At 46.0% G+C, this 27474-nt stretch overlaps 2 protein-coding genes across 2 annotated transcripts in view; one reads left to right on the top strand and one right to left on the bottom strand.

Annotated features, from left to right (window-relative positions):
• PAK5 (p21 (RAC1) activated kinase 5) overlaps nt 1–12434 on the top strand; it is an 82583-nt gene extending 70149 nt beyond the window's left edge. Inside the window, exons 6-10 of the mRNA XM_026845476.1 lie at nt 554–687; nt 2695–2821; nt 5622–5747; nt 8779–8913; nt 10236–12434. Coding sequence (XP_026701277.1) covers nt 554–687; nt 2695–2821; nt 5622–5747; nt 8779–8913; nt 10236–10391 — 678 coding nt within the window. The 3' untranslated portion in view covers nt 10392–12434. The remainder of the gene's footprint in view (nt 1–553; nt 688–2694; nt 2822–5621; nt 5748–8778; nt 8914–10235) is intronic.
• A 5825-nt stretch (nt 12435–18259) lies between these two features.
• Nucleotides 18260–27474, bottom strand: part of LAMP5 (lysosomal associated membrane protein family member 5) — a 9647-nt gene continuing 432 nt past the window's right edge. Inside the window, exons 2-5 of the mRNA XM_026844690.1 lie at nt 27353–27468; nt 27174–27279; nt 25490–25678; nt 18260–19222 (exon numbers count right to left, since the gene is read on the bottom strand). Of these exons, the coding sequence (XP_026700491.1) occupies nt 19044–19222; nt 25490–25678; nt 27174–27279; nt 27353–27468 (590 nt within the window). The 3' untranslated portion in view covers nt 18260–19043. The remainder of the gene's footprint in view (nt 19223–25489; nt 25679–27173; nt 27280–27352; nt 27469–27474) is intronic.

The following is a 27474-nucleotide window of genomic DNA, read 5'->3' as shown; positions in this document are numbered from 1 at the left end:
TGTCTTCTGAAAATTTCTTTTTAGCGGTACTGAAATTCCTCTGTCGATAATGAAGCCTTGGCTGGGCTGCTCTTACTGCAGTCCCAGTTCTGTACAGTCCCTTTTAGATGTGGGATTTAAGTTGTCTTACGAATATCCCCTATATTACCAGCATTCTCTTAAAATTCTGTGAAAAGTACCATTTGATACATGATGAAGAAGATTTTGATGGGTTGAGTGACTGATGGGGTCAAAAAACCCCATCTCTCTTGTACTGAAAGCAACTGGCAATAAAAAAGCAATGAAATAAACAGTAGTGTTCCTGCAGTCTGAAAAAAACCCAATTATCTACCACTTGTAATTTAGCAACTAAAGATTCTTCCTTCTTCCTAATGCATTTACAATGACTGTTATTTTTATGTAAATATATTGATTTTGTTTATATGTTGGCATAAGGATGTGATTCATAGCAGAACCTTTACTACGCCCAAAGAGAAAAGTGAAAAAGAAGGTCAAAACAAGTGTCAGATAATGCTTGGTAGCAATTCACATACGATCTTTTTCTTCCTCACAGGTTGTAATCATGAGAGATTACCATCACGAAAATGTGGTTGACATGTACAACAGTTACCTTGTTGGTGATGAGCTGTGGGTTGTGATGGAGTTTCTGGAGGGCGGCGCTTTGACAGATATAGTGACTCACACGAGGTGGGTTGGGTGGGCAGCATAAAACCCGCGGTATAAGCCAGGGGGGAGGGAGGGAGGTGCCCTGGTTTTCCTTCGTGGATGCCTCCACTCCGTGCCCTTGGCACCTCACCTCCTCCCGAGGAAAGCTGGGTACCTCCGGGCTCTATACATCTACTTTTATATGTGTATTTATTGCTGTATAATCATATATACAAACATAAAAACAATATAAGTGGGAAGAATATATACATAAATATGTATCTGTGCATGTGTGTAGCTATATCTGCATGTGTGTGTATATACATAAGTACACACACACACACTTACACTGTAGCATGCTCACTTCACCAGCGTAAATAAGCCACTGCAGAAGAATTCCTGTCAGTACCAGCATTTTTTAAACAGAAGGGAAAAAAATATCTGAAAGGGCTTGCTGGTAGATGAGGATTTGCTAGTGCTTTAGGATGTAATTTAGGAGCAACATGACTTTTATCCATTACTTCCTAAAATGGCAAAAAAATACCTTCTGTTCTCTGTTTGGTGATCTGTATTGTTTTTGCTGTCATAACTACGTCAGTTCTAAGGGTGATTTCTCTCCATACTCGGAACCCACATAGCCATGCTTTCAGAAATAACTGCAAACCAAGCCTAAAACATAACGGGGAAAGTATTTTTATATCAGAATATTTGTGCTTACGGCGGAGCTTGTTCCCATATTTCAGTTAATATCGTTCCTTTAAAGAAGGAGATTCGCCAGCACAAAAGCTGTAGTTACGGAACTGCTCTTCCTCTTCTGAGTGGAGACATTAGATTTTACAGACCTCTTTACATCTGCTCTTCACTCATCTTTTCCTGATAAGCAGGATAAAATGAGATAGGAAGATTAATTCTTTATCTAATTTACTTCCCCTTGAATAAAAAACCAAAAATTTCCAAACCAAACCAATGGGAGAGTATTTAGGTGAGCATGAAGAAAAGCAAGGAGTAGTAAATTAGAACATTTGTCTTTTTTCATAGTTTAGTGACGCTCTTAGATTCTACCAAAACCAGAGTTGTAACACAGGTATTTTATTTTTTGTGTTGCCTTAGCTGATGTGCTGAAATAAACGACAGTGCTGCAAGTCATTTGTTAACTGCTGCTCCCCAAAACATTAAAAGCTCTATCTTAGATATTTCTGACAGGAATTTAATGGCAAACAGATGTTCCCAGGACACCACTTCTTAAGAGCTGTCATCTTTTTTTACTCAAAATAGACTTTCCTTAAACTTGCGGTTTTCGGGGGGTTTTGCTTTTTTTTTTTTTCATTGCATGACCTTCCCTCAAAGATTTTGCTAAAATACTGCAAATGGCACACAGAGTTAAAGCAGAAACCTCCACGGGTATTTTTCTGCTCACGAAGTAGAGATGCTGGGGATATGCAACAATGGGGCAGTGGTACCGGGACGTACGATCCCTCCTGGCTGTCGCTGTTGTGCTGTGGCAGATGGCTTCTTCCAGGATGGGATTTTGCACCTGTGCACAGAAATGAGGACTCTTGCTGTTTATTTTTCCACTGAAATACGCTGAATGTTTTTATAGAAGGTATCAAAGCAGAGAAGTGCTCTCAGTAGAGCTACACCCAGGGCCCAGTGGTTTGTCTGCACAATCAAGAGTGGTTTTTCTCATATGTGTTCCATGCCTGTTTCCATCACAGTAGTGATTTACCCTCCTTGGCAAGCAGTGAATTTACTGTAAATAAGGCATTTCCGTTATTTCCCAGAGGGAAACAAGCTACATCACATAGTAAACTCTGCTTTTTTAGTGCTTCAGGGAGACTTATTCAGACCTCATTTGCAGAGTTGTTCCTCACCCCTCATCTCCCTTTTTTTGAACAGAAATAGGACCAGAGAGTTGCCCCACAGAGCCATTGCCTAAAAGATCTCCTGGCTATCTGTATATGAAGGGCAACTTGTGCCTCTTCGCTCCAGCTCCCCTTTCCTGCTGTCTTTGTAAATGTTCAGCTTGTTTTTTCCACCTTGCTGTTTCAGGATGAATGAGGAGCAGATAGCGACCGTCTGCCTGTCAGTCCTGAGAGCCCTGTCCTACCTGCACAACCAAGGCGTCATCCACCGCGACATCAAAAGCGACTCCATCCTTCTCACGAGCGATGGGAGGGTGAGTGCCCAACGTTTCTCCCGACGTCTCTTGAGGCTGTCAGGAAAATAGCTGTGCACGTTCAGAGGGAGGCTAACTTAAAAAAAAAAAAAAAAAAAAAAAAAAAAAAAACTGAATCAGAAAAACACAGGCCTGGCCTGGGCAGTGGTTGACATCTGTGCTGCGTGCAGTCTGCAGGGCGGGAATCAGCCCTGTCAAAAGAAGAAACCATGCTACATGGGTGATGCTTAGCGGATGGGAAACCTTCCTTTATGCTGCACCACTCTACTCTGATGCCTCTCAAAAATACTTTCTTTTTACTACATTTAGTTGTCCTCTAGTTAGCAAGCTTCTATACATTTGCTGTGTTTTCCCAAGCTAGTTGGGAGGCTAACATCAATCTGTATGAATAGGAAATACTCTGCATTACTCCTGAAACACTCCTCCGATGGTGAGAGCAGCTTTTACATAGGTACATGCACACGATGTTTGATCATAGCTGCGCCACACTTCCATTTACTTGGATGGGATGCTGCTCTCGGGGAACTGGTCTTTCTTTGTCTTCTTAATGAGTGGGGAGAGAGGGAGACAAAATGCTGCACGTGACCTGCTCAGTAAGCAAAATAAAAGTTTGCATGCAAAAAATACTACTTCAGCTGTATTATTGTATTATTACCTTACAAGGAGAAAGGTGGGTTTGGACAGTGGTATTTCTGGGCCTACACAGCCGTAAAACTTGAGGCATCTAAAAGTTGGTGTGCTCAAAGGCTTAGGGGAAGAGAGGTAAATCACTCTTGGATAGAACAACCTAATTTCTGCTTGTGTTAGGCACTACTTTGGATCTCACCTCGCTGCCCTGTCAGGATAATTTGAGTAGAAACTTAACGCACTCACAGCCAGTGAGCCCCATAAGCAGGGCTTTAAGGGTTGTTCCACTGGTCTAAAGGAAGGCTTAGCACGTTGGCCTAAGCCCAAGAGCACTCGGTCAGTCTGGAACCAAACCTAGATCTCCTTCAGCAGGTAAAACTCTTGGCTTCCCAGGTCTGGTCTGATTCCCTAATCAAAGGCTCACCTTTATAATTTGATTCCCACTTCACCAAGGAAGAGGGATTTTCTACCTGCAGCAGTCACAGGCTGCTCCTGTTAGTCCTGTCAGGGATGAAAATTCCACGTGTGTAGGAGTTCTTCAGTTACAATTTCAATCTGTGTTGCTGAAATAGCATCTGATCTGCTCTCAGGATCTGCATACAGTGCCTCATTATACTCATTACTCCAGTACTTATTATCTGCATTGCAGATTTCTTCATGGCTGCGTTGTGCAATTATCTTTTTTTAGAAAATCGTCTTCTTTTATGTACTCGAATGAGCAATAGATATGCAAAACCTCTTGTATTCCTACAAAAGAAGATTGGGCTCTGCTTCCAAAATATGCATTATTTCTTCCATTCTTCATCCTGTAAACTGAGAAATACATTTAGCATGGGGAACTTGGCTATTATTGGCTTTGTTTTAGAAATACCAACAATCATTTCATAATTCTGTTAAAAATAATACCCTTAGTGTTAAAAAAAAGTAATGTCTGTACCAAATCCAAAAGAAAACAAATCAGTGCTGATAATAAAATGCTGGTCTACCCAATGCAGGGATTTATGCAACTTCTCACTTCAGTTGTCCTGGGGCTGTTGGGGCTCACTTTGTATCCCCAGGCACCGAGTACATCATCTGATACACAGCTTATGGACCTTGGACAGCTGGGGGCATGGGGCTTAGGCTGATCTCCAGGAAAACCCTTATGATACCTTCTAGGCCTGCAAATAAATACTTGGGGGAAAAAATTGTTCCTTTAGCCTTAAGGAACAAGCTGTTTCTGGAAGGGGGTGATGCCACTGAGGCTCAAACCAGTTTTGGTTGTGGGTTGGAGGAGTTTTGGTGTTTTACAGCAACAGGGAGGGAGAAGCAATAATTTCCCATCATTTTGGTTGTTAAAAAAAAAAAAAAAAGGCATAAAAGTATGAGCAAGCACATGATGCAGCAGGAGCTGCTCTCAGGAGTGCTTGTGTATCCCATTAGTTCTATTTCAGGTCACTGCCACAGCAACTCAAGGACAGTACTGTCTTTAATTCCCGAGTTCCCAAGCCAAGAGTGTACATTCCCTTATCTCTTACAACCACTTTGGAAGAGTCTTGTACCCTTCCCCATATTAGGTCCTCCACGACATAAAGAAGATAGTTTCTTTAGTGATAGCCCACAGTGTCTTGAAAAATCATTGGCAGGGGTATTGCTTGCTGAGAGTGTTAGATCATGCTCTTTGTGGTGAAAAACGGGGTGACTGCCACTTGTTTCATCTGTTTTCACAGATCATACACCTGATATACAAATAATAGGAGTGGTGTGTGTCACTTGAAATATGTATATTATGGAATATCAGTGTACATATGTAGGCTACTACATATATATGCAATAATAGATTAATTATAAACTGCCGTTAGTTCAGGATTTTTTGCTTTCCTTCTGTTTTTTAAATATCACAAGGCATTTATCACCTCCACATCTTTTGCTGGTGGAGAGGCAGTGAGCTGTGACAGGCAGTCTTAGTAACGAGCACCACAGCCACTTTCTCCCACTTCTTTCTCTTGACTTCATTTTAATGAGCCGTGCGTTCCCTGGGCCAAGTTGCCGACTCCAGCCACGCTTCCAAAGCTAAGCTGCTGTCCTGTCCCAAGCAATCACTGCATTCCCTGTCCCCCCCCAGCTGCAGCCAGAGGTGTGCGTCTCAGAGGAACTTGCCTTCGAGAGGGGCTTTTTTCTTTTTCTTTTTCAGATAAAATTGTCCGACTTTGGGTTCTGCGCCCAGGTGTCAAAGGAGGTTCCCCGGAGGAAGTCTCTCGTTGGGACGCCGTATTGGATGGCGCCGGAGGTGATATCCCGCCTGCCCTACGGCACCGAGGTGGGTACAGCAGGGCTCTGCGCGGGCCCACGTGGCTGATTGCCCGCTGCATGGTGCCTTGGTTAACCTGAACCTTGAGCCCTGTCACAACCGTGCAGTTCGAATGCAGAGATGCTAAATAGCAGCAGTTATGGTTGCCCCAGAGTGCTACATCATGCCTCATTTTAAAGTATTTCTCCAAGACGAAGCTGTTAAATAACTCCATTTAGTGCACTAAACAATGTTTTAGCTTAGGGTGCTGCATGGAAAGAAAGTGGCATCGTTTTCACATCATGAAAGACCTTTTGATGATCTTCCAGATCAAACCTGCTGTTTCTCACAGCATTCTCCTGGCGAAACTGGCTGCTTATGGCTTGGGTGGGCACACGCTTTGCTGGGTAAAGAACTGGCTGGATGGTTGGGCCCAAATTGCTGTGGTGAACGGAATTAAATCTGGTTGGCAGCCGAGCACAACCGGTGTACCCCAGGGCTCGGTGTTGGGGCCACTCCTGTTTAACATCTGTATTGATGATCTAGACGAGGGGATCAAGTGCACCCTCTGTAAGTTTGCAGAAGACACCAAGTTGGGTGGGAGTGTTGATCTGCTCGAGAGTAGGGAGGCTCTGCAGAGAGACCTGGACAGGCTGGAGCGACGGGCTGAGGCCAGCTGGAGGAGTTTCAATAAGGCCAAATGCCGGGGGCTGCCCTTGGGCCACAACAACCCCCAGCAGCGCTACAGGCTTGGGGAGGAGTGGCTGGAGAGCTGCCAGTCAGAGAGGGACCTGGGGATGTGATTGACAGCTGGCTGAACAGGAGCCAGCAGCATGCCAAGGTGGCCAAGAAGGCCAATGGCATCCTGGCTTGTGTCAGCAACAGCGTGGCCAGCAGGGACAGGAGAGTGATCTGACCCCTGTACTCAGCACTGGTGAGGCTGCACCTCGATGACTGGGTTCAGTTTTGGGCCCCTCACTCCAAAAAAGCCATTGAATGACTCGAGCGTGTCCAGAGAAGGGCAACGGAGCTGGTGCAGGGTCTGGAGCACAGGTCTGCTGGGGAGCGACTGAGGGAACTGGGGGGGTTTAGTCTGGAGAAGAGGAGGCTGAGGGGAGACCTCATCGCCCTCTACAGCTACCTGAAAGGAGGGTGCAGAATGCTGGGAGTGAGTCTCTTGAACCAAGTAACAAGCAATAGGACAAGAGGGAATGGCCTCAAGCTGCACCAGGGCAGGGTTAGACTGGCTCTTAGGAATCATTTCTTTGCAGAAGGGGTTGTTGGGTGTTGGAATGGGCTGCCCAGGGCAGTGGTGGAGTCCCCATCCCTGGAGGGGTTGAAGAGTCGGGTTGATCCATCACTGAGGGATCTGATGGAGTTGGGATCTGTCAGTGTGAGGTTAATGGCTGGACTGGATGATCTTCCAGGTCTTTTCCAGCTGAGATGATTGTGTGATTCTGTGCAAGCTGGAGCTTCCGTTACAGGTGTCTACACCTGCATATGCCAAACCAGCAGCCAGACAGTGTGCTCATACTGCAGAGACAGGTCACATCAGAGTTTGAACATCCCTGCAGGCAGAGATCCACTCTGCTTTCATCCAGCTAAAGCCTGAGATCCCCATCCTCAGGAGGAGCACTGGCAAAGGCACAGGCACAGTCCTGTAGAGTCCCAAAGTCGGGAGCTGGCTGAGTTGGATTCCCACCCTTTGCTGTAGCATTCCACAATGGCTCGCTCCTTGCAAGTCATCGCTCTCATTAGTTGAGAGACAGGGCAGGGAAAAAAGCATCTCTCTGGGAACTATTTTAAGCACTGCCAAATGGTCTGAAAAAGGCAATTCACACAATTTTATTGGAGCCGTTCAGATGAGACCAAAAAAGGTGGGGACCCGGCAGCTCTGCAGCGCCATATCCCGTTTGTTGGGAAGCTCAGTCCTGCCTGTAGTAACTGCTGCAGAGAGCCAACCTGCCGCAAAGGGGAGATCTGTATCGATACGGATGTATTTACACACAGAGCCACACATATCTATAGATACATACACACACAGAGGGGGGAAATGAGCTGAGGGCTGAGGCAGGAGCTGCTGCACCTTCCTGTGGCACAGCCGGAACCCATCTGGTGTGGGCAGGGAGAGCACCTGCCCTGGGGCAAGAGCACCCTGTGGGCACCAACATCCAGCAGGAGGTGTGGTGTTGTAGAAGATATTTCAGGAGTAATAACACCAGCTATTATTAGCCCATTAGTAACACTGAAGGGATTAGAATTTACGGCTACATTAGGTTTCCCCACCTGAAGGAAAAGATTAAAAAAAAAAGAGGATTTGAGCTGAAGGATAGAGTTGGCAAGAGAGCAAAAGCAGTATGAAGTGGCCTTGGCTGTGTTTGGGTTAGCAAATGACAGGAATTACAGTCATCAGAGGACTGGGATTCTGGAGCAGCTCTGCAGCAGGCCAGGAACATTTTTTAAAAAAGAAAAAAAAAAAGGTTGGTTTTGGTTTTTTTTTTACACTGCAGCTGAATTGCTTTCTAAAGGGATTATATAACGTTACCTGTGCTTGCTGGAGCTGGGCCCCGGTGTAGTGCGTTCTTGCCTTTGCCTTGGGGTCTCACACGGAGCTTAGTCTTTAAGATCCAGGGGAAATAGAGTAACTGATTTCATAACGGCTGGACTGTGCTCTGCTCTCCGACTAGCTGCATCTTTCTGCAGCACTGCAGAGCCAGCCTGAGGTAAATATTCCAGAGGGTGCAAAGCAGTGCAGCTGAAATGCAGGCCAAGCGTCTCAGCCCAGCATGCTTCAGCAGTGCTGCCACTGGACTTCACCTAAACCGTCTGCAGACCCGGATTTTAAGTCGTTCCTAATTTATTTCCTCGATGTGCTTCCTGCTCAGAAGGAAAAAACCTGTCATTGGCTGGTTAGAAAAGAAAGATTTGTGGTGCTGGTGCACCAGGCTGCTGGCTCAGAGCGGCCGCAGTGCAGAGGTTTGTGTGAAACCTGAGTGTTGAGCCTTTCGGGCCCCTCTGTGCCTTCCCAGTGGTGCTCAGGAGCAGACTCTGTGTGTTACAGGTGGATATCTGGTCCCTGGGCATCATGGTGATCGAGATGATCGATGGGGAACCTCCCTACTTCAATGAGCCACCGCTGCAAGCCATGCGCCGAATCCGGGATAACCTACCCCCCCGGGTGAAGGACATGCACAAGGTCAGAATTCCCGTTGGTGCTGAGGGTCTTGCATGTACAATCATTTAATAAAACCATAGCCACACGCTGCCACGCCTAAAGGATTATCAGTTGTATCTTTAAGGCACCACCTTGAGCAGTGGGTCCTACACAGGACTCATGTGGGGAGACTGTGAGGCCAAAGGCCTCAGCAAACCGCAACCTTTTTTTTGTGCTGGGCCCTGGCTTTGCTTTTGCAGGGAGTGACAGAGCTGGGCAGAGCCTCATGTTCCCTGTGCTTCCCACCCGGCCCGGGGACCAGAGCAGATCAGAGTTTGTATATCCATGCCCAGTGCCAAAGCCTTGGGGTACCTCCCATTTTGGGTGTGCTTCTAGAGGGTGTGCCAGACCTGAGCCCGCAGCCACTGTTAAAGCTTTTCTCAGCCACTCTGTACAAAGCTGTGCAGTGTGTGCTGACAGTCAGAGAGGGACCTGGGGGGGTTGATTGACAGCTGGCTGAACAGGAGCCAGCAGCATACCCAGGTGGCCAAGAAGGCCAGTGGCATCCTGGCTTGCATCAGCAATAGCGTGGCCAGCAGGGACAGGGAAGGGATCTTACCCCTGTACTCAGCACTGGTGAGGCCGCATCTCGATGACTGTGTTCAGTTTTGGGCCCCTCACTCCAAAAAGGCCATTGAATGACTCGAGCGTGTCCAGAGAAGGGCAACGGAGCTGGTGCAGGGTCTGGAGCACAGGTCTGCTGGGGAGCGACTGAGGGAACTGGGGGGGTTTAGTCTGGAGAAGAGGAGGCTGAGGGGAGACCTTATCACCCACTACAACTACCTGAAAGGAGGGTGTAGAGAACTGGGGGTGAGTCTCTTGAACCAAGTAACAAGTGATAGGACAAGAAGGAATGGCCTTAAGCTGCACCAGGGCAGTGTTAGACTGGCTCTTAGGAATCATTTCTTTGCAGAAGGGGTTGTTGGGTGATGGAATGAGCTGCCCAGGGCAGGGGGGGAGTCCCCATCCCTGGAGGGGTTGAAGAGTCGGGTTGACCCAGCACTGAGGGATCTGGTGAGATGGGAATGGTCAGTGTGAGGTTAACGGTTGGACTGGATGATCTTCCAGGTCTTTTCCAACCTGGATGATTCTGTTCTGCACCCCACTGATACCCAAATACTTTCAACATTCATTTTAACATTAACGGCACATAGAAGACACACAGTCCTTCAGCTCAGTACCTCTGTTGCCATAGGGAAGCTCAGCGTGTCCCTCCTTTTCCCAAGAAAAGCTGTGTGTGCAGACCCAGCATAGGCTGGGAACGGTTGTCTTTGTCTGCCCCTAACGCCCCTGCAACATTGCAGGTCTCCTCGGTCCTCCGAGGCTTCTTGGACTCGATGCTGGTGCGGGAGCCCTCGCAGAGAGCCACAGCACAGGAACTGTTGAGACACCCTTTTCTCAAACTGGCCGGGCCCCCTTCTTGCATCGTGCCCCTCATGAGGCAGCACAGGCATCGCTGAAGCCAACGGCTCTTCAGGAGGAGGGTGGTGCAGAGTCTGGATAACAACAGCGGTGCAGGAATCCCGGTGGTTGTGTTTGGAACCACGGGCACGGACAAGCAAAACCTTGCAGAGGAAAACCGTGCCCGCAGCAGTAACACGGTATATAAAAACCCATGGAGGTACTCTCTGGGGCTGCGAGGGACCAACGAGCCATCCTGGCCACCAGCCGGGTGACCACACTCTGCCGTGGACCGTTGCTCCCCAGCGCTGTCGTCTTCTTGGCCACCCAGTCAGAAGGCGCCCAGTGCAAACAAGGTTGGAAAGATAATTAGTAGAGGATAGCACAACCTGAGCAAAACACCAGAATTTTATTGCAGGCTATGGCACTTCTGTTTCAGAAGAACACTTTTCTGACAAAAAAAAAAAAAAAAAAAAAAAAAAAAAAGCACTTTTTAATCTTGGTCATAGCAGCGCAATGTATTTTGCAATGAATTTGTAATTTTCTGTACAGTACATTTTGATAATTTGCAGTACTTTGTCATGTAACTGTTGTGTTAGTTGAAGTATTAAGTGTAACTTAGCAAGAATTTGAGAAGATAAAAGTTTCCTACTTTTTTAACCCTTTTGAAAACAGGAAAAAAAAAACAAACAAAAACCAAACCACCCCACATTTAGGAAGTTGGAAGTTTTTTCATATTTTTCCATGGGGGTGAGGAGAGCGCTCATCCCGCCATCAGGGGAGGCTGAAGGGGAGCAGGTGTCAGGGTCTCCCTCCCTGTTTCTCCGGTGGTGGGAGCCAACACCCCTAGCCTACCCTTGCTCCAGGGTCATCCCTTCGTTTTACGCCACCGCAAAGCCAGTTCTGTTATCACAAAAATTCTCCGTTTTTCCTGTCACACTCTGGAAGCAGAAGGGGGTGGCGGGTTGTCCTCCAGAGCTCCCACAGACCCTTACGATGCATTACGAGATGTTTGCCATATAGAAGAAGTCTTGCTGCTGTCTAGACCTTTTTGAATGTTGATGCAACAGTTGACTACTACGGTACAATTTTGTGTTATTTGTTGGATGACTTTGCATGTTAACTGTAGGCCTAAATAGATTTGCCTTTAAAATTTTAGAAGTGCTTCATAATTATTTCAGTGCTAAATGAATTTTATTTATTAACGATCAGTTCTTTTTAATTATGTATATTACAAAAGCCATGTTTTTCAAGGTGGTTTTTGGATTTTTTTTCTTACTGACCTCATTTTACGGTATCAATAAGAAACACAAAGCCAATTTTGTGTTTCTAATGCAGTTTCTGTCTTAGGGAATTTCATAGCGGATAAGTTAATTGTTATTTATTGTACTAAATTATAACCAAACATCCAAACCTCGCAGGAGCTGTTTCTTAAAGGATCTTCCTCCAGGAGAAAAGAATTGCCAGTAGTATAGAAGCTCCTTTAGTACTGCCCTTAAAAAGTTAAAAAAATATTTGAAGGGAGAGAAGCAATTATAAAAAAGAGAGGATCAATATGAACTCGAACACTGAATAAATATTATTACATCTGTGTGTCTTACACCCCGCTGCTTTCTCTTCTTAACCCTGTTTACACATTTTAAGGAGACATTAGAGAAAATGTGTCTGGCTCCTGCCGCCCCGCCGCAGACGCATGCCCGGGACCCACCCACAGAAACCCGTCAGGTTCTGAGGTGTTTCTATTTTCTAGTCTTGACAACTCAGGAAAACAGGCTGCACCAGTAAAGGCAAACGACATCCAGGCGAAACTGTAATACAAGCCACAAAAGTAAACTTTTTTAACCATCTTTGAATAAAAAAGGGGTTGGGGTTGGTGGGGTTTTTTTTCTTCAATTGTCAGCACATTTTGGGCTGTACGAGTGAAGAATTTTCTGCAACTTTCTTATCATTAGATACTTTAAGCAGTATTCATCGAGTTTACGGAAAGTTTTGTCGATTTCAAAGAGGTTTTTTTGTGAACACCAGCTTACTGGTGAGACAAATGCACATGCAAGTTCAATAAATTAATTAATAAACGCTTTAATGTTCAGTGTGTTTGGTTTTTTTTTTCCCGGATGCCTTGTTTCTGTTTTCTACATTTGACTCAATCACACAGTACTGAACCAGGCAAATACCAAGAAAAAAAAAAGAGGGTCCTTGTATGTATGTGAAAGATACATGTGCACACACACACATATATAAATGTAATATATATATATGTATTGATTTATAGAGCTGCCCCAGGTGATTCTGAAGTGTCAGGGGCTGTGTCTGCACTCAGAGGCAGCTGCTCAGCCCCAGTCCCTTGGTGCTTGTCACAGCTGTGGCCTGACTTCTGGGTGGAGAGATGCTGGGAAACCCCAGCCCCCAGGAAGCTCTCCGGGGTTGGTGTTAGGAAAGCCACTGGACCCCAGCTAAAACCGGTGCCTACCTGCCAGCCATGGGAAGCTGACAGTCAGGAGTCAGTGCCTGTACGGGCACAAGAAAATAGGTTGGTTTGTACTTTTTGATCGTTTGTATTAGTTTAAGATACTGAAGAGTGAAATGCTGCTGTCCAGCTATAATTTTCCAAATCAAGAAGGTAGGAATAAGACCTCAAATAACATCTCTGTGTCAGTAAATTTTTCTCCTGGTTGATGGCACAATCACTGCATAAACACCTATGATGATCTACGGGACATGAGTGAGAATAAGATTGAGATTCTGACTGTGCCTCTACCCAAAATTAAGAAAAACAGCAAGAGTTAACAGTTGTCCCAAGCACATCAGACATAACAAACAACAACCAGCAGATTGGAAGAGGCAAACGGGCCCCTACATGAATGAAAAAAAAAAAAATTGCCATAAAAAAACCCCAATTTGCCTTAAGGAGGGAAGTGCGAAGTGCTATGGGGTGTTGGCAAAATAAGGCAGCCTATGAACTGAATCACCAAAAAAAAACCCCAGTGAGGGGAAGAAAAATGGAGCGAAATAATAATTCAAATCAGCAAAAATACATCAGCCTCTGCAAGAACCTTGATGTTGGAGACATCGTCTTTCTCCCCAAGACCTTCCCACTCCTGAAGAAGCCAGTCCCACCTGTTCGTCATGCACCAGCCTTTCCCGCTTCTTGCACATAAAGAAACTTCCCTGTGGCAGAAATCACCGGGGTGGTTTGTCAGGCTGAACCAAATGATGTAGTTCAAGAAATACTGGAGAAATACCAACCCAAGATACTGTGATTTAGCCATTCCAAGAGTCCTCCCCAAACACACACCTGCTCGTGTGCACACACATACACATTATAAAAATACACAACTTCTCCGCTAAACTTTCATGACTCAACACGAGTCGGCAGTGCTGGCACTTGAAAGAAACATCCAGAAAAAAGAAACACGTTGTGGTCACTCATATAGTACAGAAAATTTTGAGAAGTGCCTAGCGCACCCATAGAACTCTGTGTATGAAGTACTCCAAAAAGACCATACCTGTTGAAACATTTTAACCTTCCTTTCCTTGCCCCCTAAATAAATTTGTTTGTTTTGGGGCTTTTTTTCTACCTTACACGGCCTTAATTTTTGGCTCATAACCATGCAGCTCTCATGCCTACTCAAACCATTCTTTCTAGGCTCATCAGTCAGCTAATCTACAGTATAATTTGCTCTCCTACACATCCTATAAATGAGATTTTTTTATTACTTTTGGATGCTGACATGGGTAAAGGTCTCAAAATGCATTAGCCATCAGTCAAAAAAAAAAAAACCAAACCACCCACAAAACTTCAGCTGCTTCACCACAGCACTTCAAATAAAGCCAGAGCAGGCAAAAAAGCAGGGAATAACCATGGTGGCCTCTCACCTTGGGCTACACAGTTGACAGAGCTGTGTGCATCACCCTCTCTGCAAATTTGTTCCTTGGGTAACCTCTGTAGGACCTTCCCAACTCTCATCTCCTGCAACCCGATGGTGCGCGAGTCCTCATCTGGCCCCCGCAGTGTCCATGCTGTAGAAGCCATTCCCTCCATCACTATCACCCTGTGGGCTGTGCAGGCTCAGCAAAAAGATAACACTCTTTAGTTTTACTTTTTTAGATACCAGCTGTTGGGAGCATCCATTCATCGAGAAGACGACTTCATCTGCTGCACCAGCTGAGGCTGAGCTCCGCGTGCAGCCAGTTATCCCCACCTGTCACTAAGGAACGATGACTTTTTTGGAGGTTACCAGTTCTAAAAGTATTCACAAATACTCATAATTTTAGTAGCAGAGGCCGGAGCATTTACTGGCTATGTAACTCCTCTGCAATACATCAGTAATTTATAATTAAAGTTCTAGTCATAAGTACTTCGTAAGTCATTAACAGCTGCTTTAGTGCTTAATTATTACAGGTCCTTGTAGAGCTCAGTAGGATGATAAGTTTCTTATATTTATCCACCTTCTACTAGTGTGTTCATAAACATCTATAAAGCAAAGTGTTCAAGTTTGCAGCTAGCTCGTAATAAGCCATTGATGGATGAATGCAAAACATAAAATGAAATCACAATAAAAGTGCTGCCATCCTCAAGATGCTGCTGTAGGTGGACAGGCAGGAGGGAAGTTGGACAGCTTTTTTTAACCTCTCAATTTTTCAAAAATAGGCTTGGAAAGCTTAAATTGATGGAAAATGCAGATCAAATTCAATAAATAATTGTTCTCAAAAGGATGGAAAGAATTAAAAGATTCAAAGGGTTTTCTTTCAACATCTTAAATAACTTTTTCTTTAAACAAGGTACATCAGTCAGGGGCACAACGCCAGCTGTCATTGAGCTGAAATTATTGTTTCTATTTCCTTTCTTCCCAAAAAAGAGAGGAAAATCATTTCAGCCCAACAAAAAAATTACTTCCTGTGTTAACTGAAAAAAAACCAAAAACAAACAACAAGAAACTCACTGCTGTTTTCATGCAACTCTGTCCTGATAGCTTACAGACACTTTCAACCTTAAGGTGATGCTTGAGCACTACCTAAGGGAAACCTCTATCCTCTGACATGAAAAGCAGCAAAAATTCTTAAGGTACGTAGGCACTGGGTCGCAAGTGCTGCTTTGAGGGCATCTTCTCATCAGATGGCCGATGCCAGTGCTCCAATGCATTGGCTCAAGCAGTGCTATCAGTTGAGGACAGTTTCCTACGGGGGGTGAAGACAATGTTTTCCCTGGGTGGCTCTGCTATGACTGCCCTTACAAGTCACCTTAGATTGAATTAAAATTAGCTTGCAAAGTCAACCATAAATTAGCATTTTTTTTTCTGTATCTCAGATATGTGTAGGTGTCTGAGAGTATCTCCCTGTTACACCAGGCAGGTCTTGCTCACTTTCTGCAAATGGGGAAGCCACGATGCGACCTACAAAGGGCTAAAACCCACCAACAGCTTTATTTAACACAATACGACTAACTCCAGCTGCTCCAAAACCCAGCCTGGAGATACATTCAGAGAGTGGCTCCCTCCACCCGCCACTGCCTCTCCTAAGGGTGACGCTAAGGCAGCTAAGCCAAGCCCCAGGTTTTGTTGCCTTCAAACAGCTCCACGTAAACCCTAAACTGTGGCTTCCAAATAAGAAAGTTTAAATGTAGCCTGTCAAATGCTGCCGTGAGTTTCCCACCTCCTCCTCTGGTTTTGGGAAGTATCTGTCAACCCCTTGCCAGCTATCGACAATCCTTCCTGCCTCCAAACCCACTCTGCATAATGGGATTTCTGCAGGAGATAAAAAACTATGGTGTAAATGGGATTGCCACTGATGTCTTGTGAGAGGAGCTGTTGCACAGGGCAAAAGCAGGAGGCCAAGAGGAAGGAGCATAAAGACTCTGCTTGGTTGTGTATTTTGGAATAACTTGCACCTACCCTGCCTCTGCCACCAGCCTCAGAACAAGGCTGGATGCACCCAGGGGTTATGGAAAACAGCTGAATCATCCAAAGCCACTACTGGTATGGTCGTCCCTTCAGCAGGCTAAAAACTGGGGGGAGGGAGAGCAGCATCAGAAATCAAAAACACTTCTAAAAATGCTGTGGCATGTATTTCCTTATCTCTGTAAAGCTTCTACTAAGGGCAAGCAAAGAGGAAGAATCTCTTTTTCATGTCACTCATTTAAAGTTTCAATATCCAAGCAGATATGCAACTAAAGTTTTGCAAGGAAAAAAAAAAAAAAAAAAAAAAAAAGTGGAAGGGGAGGAAAAAAGCCCCAGTGGGCTCTCCCAGAGAAACAGGCAGCACAGGGAGAAAACAGGACCCTCTTGATTCCAGCTAGAAAGTCCTTCTCTTTGCCCGTTTTTCACAATGTCCCAACTCTTTTGTATCTCTAATTACACTCAACTGAACCAGAAGAAATTGCTCCTACTGTCACCAAAGACTTGCAGCTCACTGGGAGGAAACTGGCTGGGTGGGGACTGGCCTCTTACTGACTGGAATCTCTCCAGTTTGATGCAATTTTCATCCCCATCATGCCCCCGTGCCCTGCCCCAGCACTGCTCACTGACACAACCGTGGCATCCCAAGGGCCCATCCCTGCCACTGCCTTGCCAAAACATGCTCCTCAGAAGACAAATGACAGCGCAGGGGCTCCTCTGGCATCTGCAGTTCAGCTGTTTGCTTCCTTTTTTATCTTTTTTTTTTTTTTTTGATGTCAAATACAGGAGCAGATGTTCCAGGCTGATGGGAGCTGGCTGGGAGAGCCTTTCTGGCTGGAGGGCAGACAAGATCGAGGCGGAACAAAGCTGGTAACTACGGCCCCTCTCTATTAAGGATGAACCTTTAACCCTTTGATTCACCCTCCTGCTACCTACGGCTTTTTCTGGCTGCCTCTGTAAGAACCTTTTTTTTTTAAAAAAAAAAAAAAAAAGTAATAATCAGCTCATTGTAGGCAGTGGCACTTGGTCAGCCTAAGGCCCGCCCAGAACACTCTCACTGGAGTTTTAAAAGAAAAGGACAAAGCCCTACGAATCATTAGTGCCATAATTTTGCCTCTTACATCCCAAGAGAAAACAAAAAGCTGAGCGTAACATAGAAATGAGACCAGGAATGAGACAGGACTAAAGGAAGGCTCTTGCTGCATCCCGCTTCATCAAAAAAAACCCCAAAAACCAAACATAAAATTTGGAGGAGGCTGCAGCATTACAAAATAATTAAGTTTGTCTTCTTGCATTTCTCAACACTGAAATTATCATTTTTGCTTATCACCCTGTTTTAATCTGAAAGAGGACAGTTTAGATGTGTCCCTGTTCAAATCAACTCAGTTCAGGAAGGTATTTTCCAAACCCTAAACTAACAAAGGTCTGGACTAACTTGCTGCGGTGACACTGGAGCCCAGAGAAGTCAGAGGTTTCAGGGGGAACTGGACAGGACCAGAGTGAAACATGCCCTTGCCCACAAAACATGTAAGAAACAGCTAGAGATGAGACGACTATTAGAAATAACCAGCAAATCACGGAATACTGAGCCACCACCAGGTCTCCAGCAAACCATTTTCACCAAAAATACTTCAATAAATGCTACATTTAACATCCATTTAGACGATGTATTTTTGCACCAATTCCATTAGATATCATGGAGTCAGTAAAAAGCAGTACATCATTCCAAAACAAGGCAGCAAATCAAGTATTATATATGTACATGTTTTAATTAATTTTAAAAATCGTCTACGTTTAAGGATAGATTTCAAGGGTTCCCTTGTATTTTTTTTCTGTTACATTAGATTATACCTGAATAATCTGCATAGTAACTTTAACATTTCTGTTTTCTTTTTATTTTGTTTCATCGTGAAAGTATCAGTTGCAGGTAGCAATGTAACATCTCAACGACAATCACAATACGTGCAGGATGTCCAGCCAGAAGCATTTCTCAGTTGACTTGCAGTAGCATGGCACTTTATAATTTGTGTATCAATACTCTTTTTTGTTTGTTATTATTTTTTTTAAAGTTTAGTTCAGATGTGGCTCAAGAAGCAAAAACAAGCTTTCTTCACAGTCTCAAATGTGGGGTCAGCTCCTCAGCTGGCTGCAATCTGCTCCACTGGAGTTACTCCAGTTTATGCCAGCTTAAGGTCCTGGCCTTTTTTTTTTTTTCTTCCTCCCAAAACACACCTGTATTGCCTTCATGCTTTCCTTAACATGACTGCAAACTTCAGGAATGTGGTTTGAGTCCCTTCATTAGATGACCCTTCATTAGAATGAAGTTTGTCTAAAGGCTCTGTCCCCCTGCCCTGCTCCCTGCATGGACATGAACAGAGAGGGACGAATGCTGCCAAGAGCAGCATACTGGGTAGGGAAGAGTCTCTTGAGATGGGGAAAAAAAAAAAGAAAAAAAAAAAAAAAAAAAAAAAAAAAAAAAAAAAAAGAAAAAAAAGCTAATTTTGCCCCCAGTGTTAAAACTTTTTGACATGTGAAGCATTTCTGTTCCCAGATGATTGGCCCAGCTGCTTAAGAAGGTATTCATATCACCTACTGCCAGAGACTCCTAAAATCAGATGATTTGAGCCTTCTCAGAGACAGCTATGTTGTCTCTGCACTGACTATATTAAAGCCTAACCTTGTGTGTCTCCATGAAATATCCCCAATTAGGTGTTGTGAATACCATCTCTTGCCCCCCTATAACCTTTCCTCACCCTCAGAAAAAAGTGCTTTTGCTTTTTCTACCTGATAAATAATTGAGCTGCTCAATGCCGTTCCCTATCCCATGTGCTTGTACTGAGATCTGTCTCGAGGAATTTGCACTTGGTTGGCTGTCAGCTTGTGGTGGATATGGTAAATGCAGAGGGTTATCACGATAACCAACCCCAGTATCAGGCCCAAAATCAGAGGCAAGGTTTCTTCTAACTGCTCCCTTTGGTCCACCGGGCACTTGTGTTCTGCAGGGAAAGGGGAAAAAAAAGGGAGAAAGAGATAAATGAATGAGGCACTGCAAATCTGAGTTCCTGCAGCAGCAAACCCACCGTCCCGGAGCCACAGGTCCACGCCAGGGGTCCCTGTGCAGCAAAAATACCTGCAGCATCACGGAGAGACAGCGACCGTCATCCGAGTCCCAGGGAGAAAATCAACTGCTTTGGAGGAAAGTGAAATCACAGTCACAGTGCAGGGTGTGGAGGGAGAGGGAACATCTATCAAACCTGCCGATGTAGTGAAGAAAAACACTTTCATGCCCACAAAGCTCCTCTTCAGGCCTCTCTCCCACACCAGCGCAGCAATGGCCTTGCTGGGAATGGGACAGCAAAAGTGCAAGTTTCCTGAGCCCCACTGAAGATCACTTTTTATTTATTTAGTTACAGAGTCTATAAATATTGAATCACGAGACCTCAACATCACTAAGTCTTTAATCCTGCATCAGACTTCCCCTGCTCATCATTTCAAGATTTGTTCCTTCTCTCTGCAAGCTGACAGAGATCTAACAGCACATCTCCCCGCTCTGTGAGCTCGCCGTGGGCAGTTTACCAGCACTGGCAGAGCACGTGTGCTCATGGTCCCAACAGCATTCCTGCACTCTGCATTTTTTGTCAAATATTGCAAAGAAGCAGGAGCATGAGCCTCCCAGTGGTTTTCTCTCTGGCTTACAAGTCTAATAAACCACTAGAAAATAATAACCACAGATGCAACGGGAAAACATTTTTCTATTTAGCTTGCAAAGGCCACCAAGGTTAGGAAACATGTTATGTTGGTAGTCCCAGTTCAGCTCCCTTACACTTCCAGAACCTACTGCAGGCCTGAATGACAGGATCATGATTTATTTCACACACCCCCCAGGACTGTTGCTTATCCACGCTGATGGACAGGCAGAGCCAATGCTGCCGAGATGGAGCTGCCAGACCAAAAAGAAGAAAAATGCCAACTCTGGAAAAAAAAAAAAGACGGTTATGATGTACAGAAGACATAGTGCTCTGGCCCTTGGATCATCATCTTCACAGTACTAGAATTGTGCTGAAAACAATGAAAACAGCAAGTAATTTATAAAAAAAAAAAAAAAAAAGGGGGAAAAAAAAAAAGGGCACCACTAATTCCATTGCTAAAAACTGTCCAGATGGGTTCCCCAGGCAGCTGATTGCTAGACGCAGAGATCTGTGATAACCACGAATGGAAAATGCTCTGCAAATCTAACAGCATGTGGCAAAGAGCAGGAAAAACCCAGAGACCCCCAGGCCCAGGCAGGAGGTGACAGCAGGGACAAATCTCCAGCGGTGGAGGCACCTCTGGGAGCTCTGTCGCCTCCCAGTGCCATCAGGAAACATTTTGAGCTATAAATGAAGTGAAACAAAAAAGCAAAAGTGAAATGTAGCCTAACAAAAAAAATGTCCCTTTCGGTTCCAGTTGCTCACCGTTTCACCAGAGGAGTGATTAATCACCAGGACCGTGTTACAGGCAATTCAGCAATTGCTGCAATGCAGGGGTTTTGTTTGTTTGTATTAAGGAGAAAGGGAAAAAAAAACCCTGATTATCATTTAGCTCCCTAAATTGGGCTCCCAGCACTTTATGAAATTCTTCCCAGTTCAGGATGCCAAGGCCTGAGGAGATTCACAGCGTCAAGGCAGAGCCACAGCAGCAGGCCCCCCGACCTGACTGCGGGAAAAGTCCCGCGTGGGGCAGTGCCATGGGGCCAGGGGTGCTCCGACCCCGCCGAGCCCGCTGCCCACGTGCCAAGCAGCACCCTTCCTGCGGGCAGGATCTGGGCTAGAGGAGCTCCTGTGCACTCGCCACACACCTCTAACAGCCTGATGGGCCAGCGCGTGCTGATGAGACGTGGTTGAGTCCAGCCATCTCCTGCGGGCACAAATTTTTGTTTTGGGGACACTCACCGGGGCTCAAACACTTGTCTTAAACAAGAGTGATGCTGTGTTTGCAGGGGAGAATGCGGTGAACACAGGGGCCTGAAGGCACTGAAGGTGGCAAAGCTAAAAGCGCCAGTGCTGCGATGCAGAGGACTGACCCAACAATAACACACCTGCTTGCATTATTCGAATCCCCAGCTTTTGCCAAAGCAAACCGGCTGCAGAGCACAAAATGTGCCAGAGGACGTGGCCAAAACTCCGGTGCCCATAAAAGCCACCACTGTATTTAAGTGTCTGAGTCACAACTCAAAAAGGTGTCAATTCTTGCAAGAAGCCAAGGAAGATAGTTCTTTATCCTTGACACTTTTTAAAGAGGATTAAAAAGGAAAGGAAAAAAAAAAAAGAACGGGGGAAAAAAAAAAAATCAAAGCAAAGCTTGCAGTCTCCACATCCACAAACCACGCTGCTCCCCCCAGCTGCACCTCCCCAGGCAGAAAGCGAAGGCAGCCTTGCAGAGCAGCCACCTCTTGCCTTACCAACACCTTCTCCTCACCAGACACTTCCATTTTCTCCTTGTGGAGCAGATTGCCAAAAGTCTGGATACTTCAGAGAGCAGAGGGGGAATGGGGCTGTGGGGAACCCAGCATGGCAGCACAGGCAAGTGCTAAGCACAAACACATCTGCAGCAGAGCTAAGGCTCTCCGGATGCTGACTGCTAGGAGGATGAATTTTGAATTTTAACGTTAATAGAATGTTAAAACACATCATTTTACAACTATTTAAAATATCTGCACATTTATAACAGTGTGCTCGAACATTTATACAGCGTTTTTTACCCCAAGAGTTCAAAGCATCACATTGGCACTGAGGTGCACAACACCGTGGGGAGGTGGTTAACAGGTACCATTCCTGGTCTGTCAGCAAAGGAAAATGCAAAAGGGGGAGTGGGAGGAGAGAAGCGTTTGCATAAAGTCCACAGCGGGCACAAATTCAGACACTCAACCCATCAAGCACAGTGCAGGCAGGTGGGCTGGTTGATGCATGACAAACGAAACACCATTGCAATGGGAACTGCTCTGTATTTTAAATCACTGCTTTCTGCAGGAAAACAGCCCTTTCCATCAAGTTTCCCTGAGTATTTCACTTCAGGCCCACAGCGATCTCAGCACTTCCCAAATCGGTGGGTTTTACCCGCAGTCCAGGAAAGCCAAAAAAGTCCCTGGCAAATTTTAACTAAGTGAAAAGTTCAGGTGATGCCAGGAGTTTTGCTGCATCCTGAACCGAGCCAGGGTCACCCCTTTGCCGGAGAGATGCCACCCCGCAGCCCCAGTCCCTGCCCCGTCGAACAAAGACTGCAGGCGGATACAAAGGAAGCATTTAGGTACGTTCCTCATTGTTCTTTTGTGCTGTGCTTCCTCCAACACCGCGCAGCACCCAGGCTCACGTACCACCACGGTTTCTATGGTGAGTGCTCATCCAATTTCAGTACTAGGCTACGAAACCACCCAACAGGCCCATTTTCTTGTTTCAGCATCCTTCTGCGGAACAAATAGCAGCACGGCAAAAACAATCCGCCGTTTCCCGCAGTCACGACCACCAGCCTGAGGACCGGTGCAGGGGCTGCTCGAAGGGATATAAAAACAGCCCAGTTGCATCTGGCATGACAGGATGGATTTTTGAGATTATGGGATGGGCATTTATAAGTGATTAGCTTAAAAAAAGGGGGGGGAAAAAAAAAAGGTGCTTTTTTAAATGTGGACACAATACCTTACAGAAAAGAGCTACTGGGCACCAAGGACCCTTGAGAAAATGTGGCCCTTGTTTGGAGTGGCTCAGAGGAAAACGAGACCTCCTAGGATCCTGGTCCCTAATTCCCAGCCTTTGTGCCCTTTTGTATTAGTACTCTGCATTATTTTGATTAAAATCAAAATATCTGTGGGGTTCTTTCGCCAATGTAAGTGTTCTCCTTGCACCCTCTTGATCCAGCTCTCTTTTTAGTTATGTTTTAAGCTGAAAAACATATATGTTTTCCCTATTAAAAAAATAAAATTTCCCAAGCTCTGAATGAAAAAAATGTTCTGCTGTTTCTGCACTGAAAAATATATATATATATATATATATATATATGTATGTATTTGTGAGGGTCGGAAGCACCGTCTTAACAAAAAAAAAAAAAGAAGAAAGATATTCTAGCACATGAATGTAAGCATTCAAAAACATAAAAACAATCCAATCACTCCCTACAAGCTTTTTAATCTATCCCAGAAAGGACAGTGTCACGACTAATGACAAAACCTTTACCCCCATTTCTTTGTGGTAAAAGGGTCCTGACCCTCCTGTGTCTCGGCAATTCTCCTGCTCTAGTAGGTCTCTTCCTCTATTCTAAAATATTTTAAAATGTTCTGTAGCTTGTTCATAATTAATAGGAATTTTATCTAATGGGAAATTAATGAACCAAAAAGGAGAAGGCTAATTAGTGTAATTTAAGATTGGCAGTGTGCAGACCCCACAAAGGATCGTGTTTTGCCATGCATGTGCCGGGGACACGCCGGTCCGCAGGGCTGGTGGGGACGTGCCGCTGGGAGAAGCAGCAGAGCCCCATGTGAAGCTTCATTGATAAATGACCTCGGGCATTTCTGACCAGCCTCTCCAGGTCCTCTTTGCTATTTAACTTCCAGTGGAAGTCAACAAAAAGAGGTGTCATTCAGTAACAAGAGCAACAACAAAAAAAATGGAAAGGTTGACAAAGAAAGAAACTGTGCCTTCTTCAGAAGGACGAATTCCCCACATGTTTAAAGGTTGCTTAACCAACTGGGGTCTCCTCATGTCCTGGAGGAAAAGAAAACCAAATTACAACAACAAAGGAAAAAAAAATTAAAAAGAAACAGCTTTACTGCCTGATATGAAAGATCACGGAAAGGGCAGGTAGTTCCCTTTGGCAATAAACCCCAAGTTTGGTTCTTTTAACTGTGAGCTCTCAGACTTGACAAGTTTGGTATCACAGAGACAGGGCAGCTAAAACCGAGTCCAGACTTGCCTATTTTAAACACAGTCTTCTCAGCCTCCAAGGTCTGCCAGCCAAACCCTGAGTGCAGAGAGCCTGGAACCACAGGAGGAGGGAGAAACATGAAGATGTGCCAACAAAAAATGATAGGAAACTATTAAATTCTACCTTTTTTCTCCCTGTAACTATACAAAATGTGGTACTACTCAGATTGGAAAAAAAAAAATTTGTGCCCACGTATAAAAAGTACTCTGTACTACACTGGCCCTGCCATGAGTAATTCAGCTCTGCCACAGCCAGTGTACATAATAGCATGTATTTACTACATCAGTTAGAGGAATGTGAGTCATGAGCGTAAGTGCTTGGCTCTGAAGTCCGTGCTGGTTTTTTACTGTGTTCTAAAATGTTTCCCACATGCAAAATAATAAAGCCCCACGTTTTTAATGCTAGGTTTGAAAATAACACTACCATTTTCTAGCTTGTTAGTAAAAGAGATTTGGCTATTGCAAATTTTATTTGCATCTGGTTACAATAATGGAGTTAACTAACTTTCTAAGAGGGCACTAAAAAGGGGGCTAGTCTCAAAGACTAGTCTCTAAGATGGCACTGAAAAAGGGAACTAGTCTCAAAGCCTTAATTCAGGTGAGTGTGTTTACACGCCCTCATTCAACCTGACGGAAAAGGCAGGGGGGACACTGGGGAGGAGGAGCACCACGGGTTCCTCGGGATCAGGGAAAGCAAAATCTGCAGGAATTCTGCCCCATGGCAGCATTGCTGCTGACTCCAGTACAACCCTTTGATACGAACAGCACGCGTTAACTCACACTTTCTTTTATCTGCAATTAATGTTCAAGAAACCTAAGAGGAGGAAGAGTGTCCCGCGTGTTTGGCGCAGGAGGCAGCCTCACTGAAGTCCCCGTTACGCCTCCTTCACCCTTGCAATGAGCATTAATCAAACTGAAGCCAGCAACGGGCATCGCAAGCACTGCCTTGCCACTGCAGCCCCAAGCTCTCCTTGGCATGCAACAGCCCTAAAAAGCCCCCGGAGCTGTATCAAAGCACCTCCTGTGCTGCAGAGGAGATGCCTTAAGCCTCGCAGGGCTCCTCAGGGACCAGGCAGCTCCTTAGAGAAGCCAGAATACATGCAACGATAGCCCATGTTTTGAGCAAAGAGCAGCTGGGGGACCACAGAGGCAAGGGAATGGGTTGGAGGGACTGCAGGGAGCACTGACAGCCTGCTGGAAGGAGGGGAAGGTTCTCTGAAAAAGCTGGCACCCAAATTCCTGCAGTACACTGCGACAGCGGCAGCCGCAGCACCTGGGGGACACAGGACGTGCCTTGGCCCTGCACCTTACCTTCACTGAAGACAAAATCCGCGGCGATGTCGAAGGGCTGGACACGCACTTCCGACAGCAAGAGCTGCACGGGCTTCTGCTGGTCGCTGGAGATGAGGGAGATGGTTTGCTGAGCCTGGCACTCGTAGGACTTCCCAGCTGGGGTTACCAGGGCAGAGAGCCGGTGCGAGCTGGCCGTGTGCTTCCCAGCTGGCCAAAGGGCAGAAACAGCAGCCATGAGGTCTCGTCTCGGGGGTACCGACATGACTTTCTTAGGAAAGCTAACAGATGGAAGGCCAGGGTACGCAGCGGCAGCGGGCAATGCGGTGGCCGCACGCTCCACCGCTCTCACAGCAGTATTTTCTCCTGGGGTGGGACCACGCTTTCGGCTTGACACCCCCCCCACATAGCTGGAGGAGTTCTCACACGGGGGTGCCTGCTCATGAGCAGGAATGGATGGCTGCAGCACCCGGTCCTGCCGGCACGAAAGGGAGAGCTGGCTTTGCTTGCTGCCAGCTATGCCCGTGCCACCAGTCTTAAAGTCTGTAAAGTCAGAGGAATGGTTTCTATTGATGTACACACAGGTTTCAGTCTTGGACTGTCCTCATATTCCATATATTTGGGAAAGAGCCATTCCTGTGGTGGCACTTGGGCTCTGAATTCAGGTGGGAAGGAGCAACGCAATTTGGGGACCTCACTGCAAAGCAAAACGGGCCATAACACCCTTCCTGTAAAGACAACTGGACCGTTTCACCCAAGTATAACTTACAAGAAAATATTTCCCCATCACATCAATCTTGTTTTATAAACGAAGGCCGAATGCATCTCAGCAAGGTGGAATGAGGGGCGTTGTCTACCTCCCACCCTTCTGCAGCCCTTTGTTCCCCTCCAGCACCACAGAAAAGCAATCGCTGTTTTGTGTTTATGGAAGCTGATGAGGCACGGCCACCACCGTGTTTTGGGGACACAAAGAGTAGAAACACCAGTGGGAAAAATAGCTCCACGGCCAGTGTGTCTCAAACTCACAACTCACCATTCCCCTGACTTTGAAAATGTTGAGGGAGAACAACTTACAAATGGCAGTATTTCAGTTTTCAAATACAAGACAATTCATTTCTGAGCAGAAACGAAATCAAACCAAAATGAAAGCTAAAAGAAAGGAAACCTGGTGAGAAAAGAGGCTGCCATTGGGTGGAGGTGTGTAGGGGTATGGAGACTGATGTCGAACTCATCGTTATCTTGGGAAGCTGCTGCTTTCCCACCTATTCGACCATCATCAGAACCGAGGAGATAATTAACCTTAAAAAACATCTCCCGCAGGAAAGAAGATCAATTTTTCCCGAGGAGGCGTCCACCTGCCCCGCTGCCCACCCCCTCGGGCCCCTGGGTGCCACCAGGAGGGCCTGGCGGAGCCGTCGGGATCCCCCCCCCTCCACCCCGCGGCAACTGCAGGGGTGAAAAACAAGACTAAAAAGGGGAAAACAAAATAAAATAAATGGAATACGCGGCTTAAAACTGGCACCTGATCCCTGCTTTGTCATGTGGGTTCGGGAATTTTTTCTCTCCCGTTAAAGCGCGAGTAGCCCGCGGGGTGTCCGTCCGTGCTCTCCCTCCGCCGCCGGCTCCGCGCTCGGCAGATCCCCAGAATCTGCTCCAAACCCTTGTGTGTGTGTCCCCCCCGCGCCTTTCCCCCGGGGGCGCTTACGGTTGACGGCGTCCTTGAAGTAGGTGCGCTCGGCGGTGTCGTAGGTGAACTGGATGCGGCTGAGCCTCCAGAAAGCCTCCTGCCCCCGGGACGTGTTGTGCCCCTCCTGCCGAGACAGGGCCGGTCAGAAGCCGCCAAGACCGCCGTGTCCCGTTCCCCCTCCCCCGTGTCCCCCATACCTTTAGGAAGAAGAGTTTGAGGGTGTACGCCTGCTCCAGCCAGGAGATTTCCAGCTCCGACTCGTTAGCGCTGCACTTGCCCTTCATCTCCGCGCCCCGCGACAGCGGGATGTCGGCTTGTT

Source organism: Athene cunicularia (genome assembly GCF_003259725.1).
Source record: "Athene cunicularia isolate RWA chromosome 3 unlocalized genomic scaffold, athCun1 chr3_part1, whole genome shotgun sequence".
Lineage (NCBI taxonomy): Eukaryota > Metazoa > Chordata > Aves > Strigiformes > Strigidae > Athene > Athene cunicularia.
This window is presented reverse-complemented; position numbering and strand designations above follow the sequence as displayed.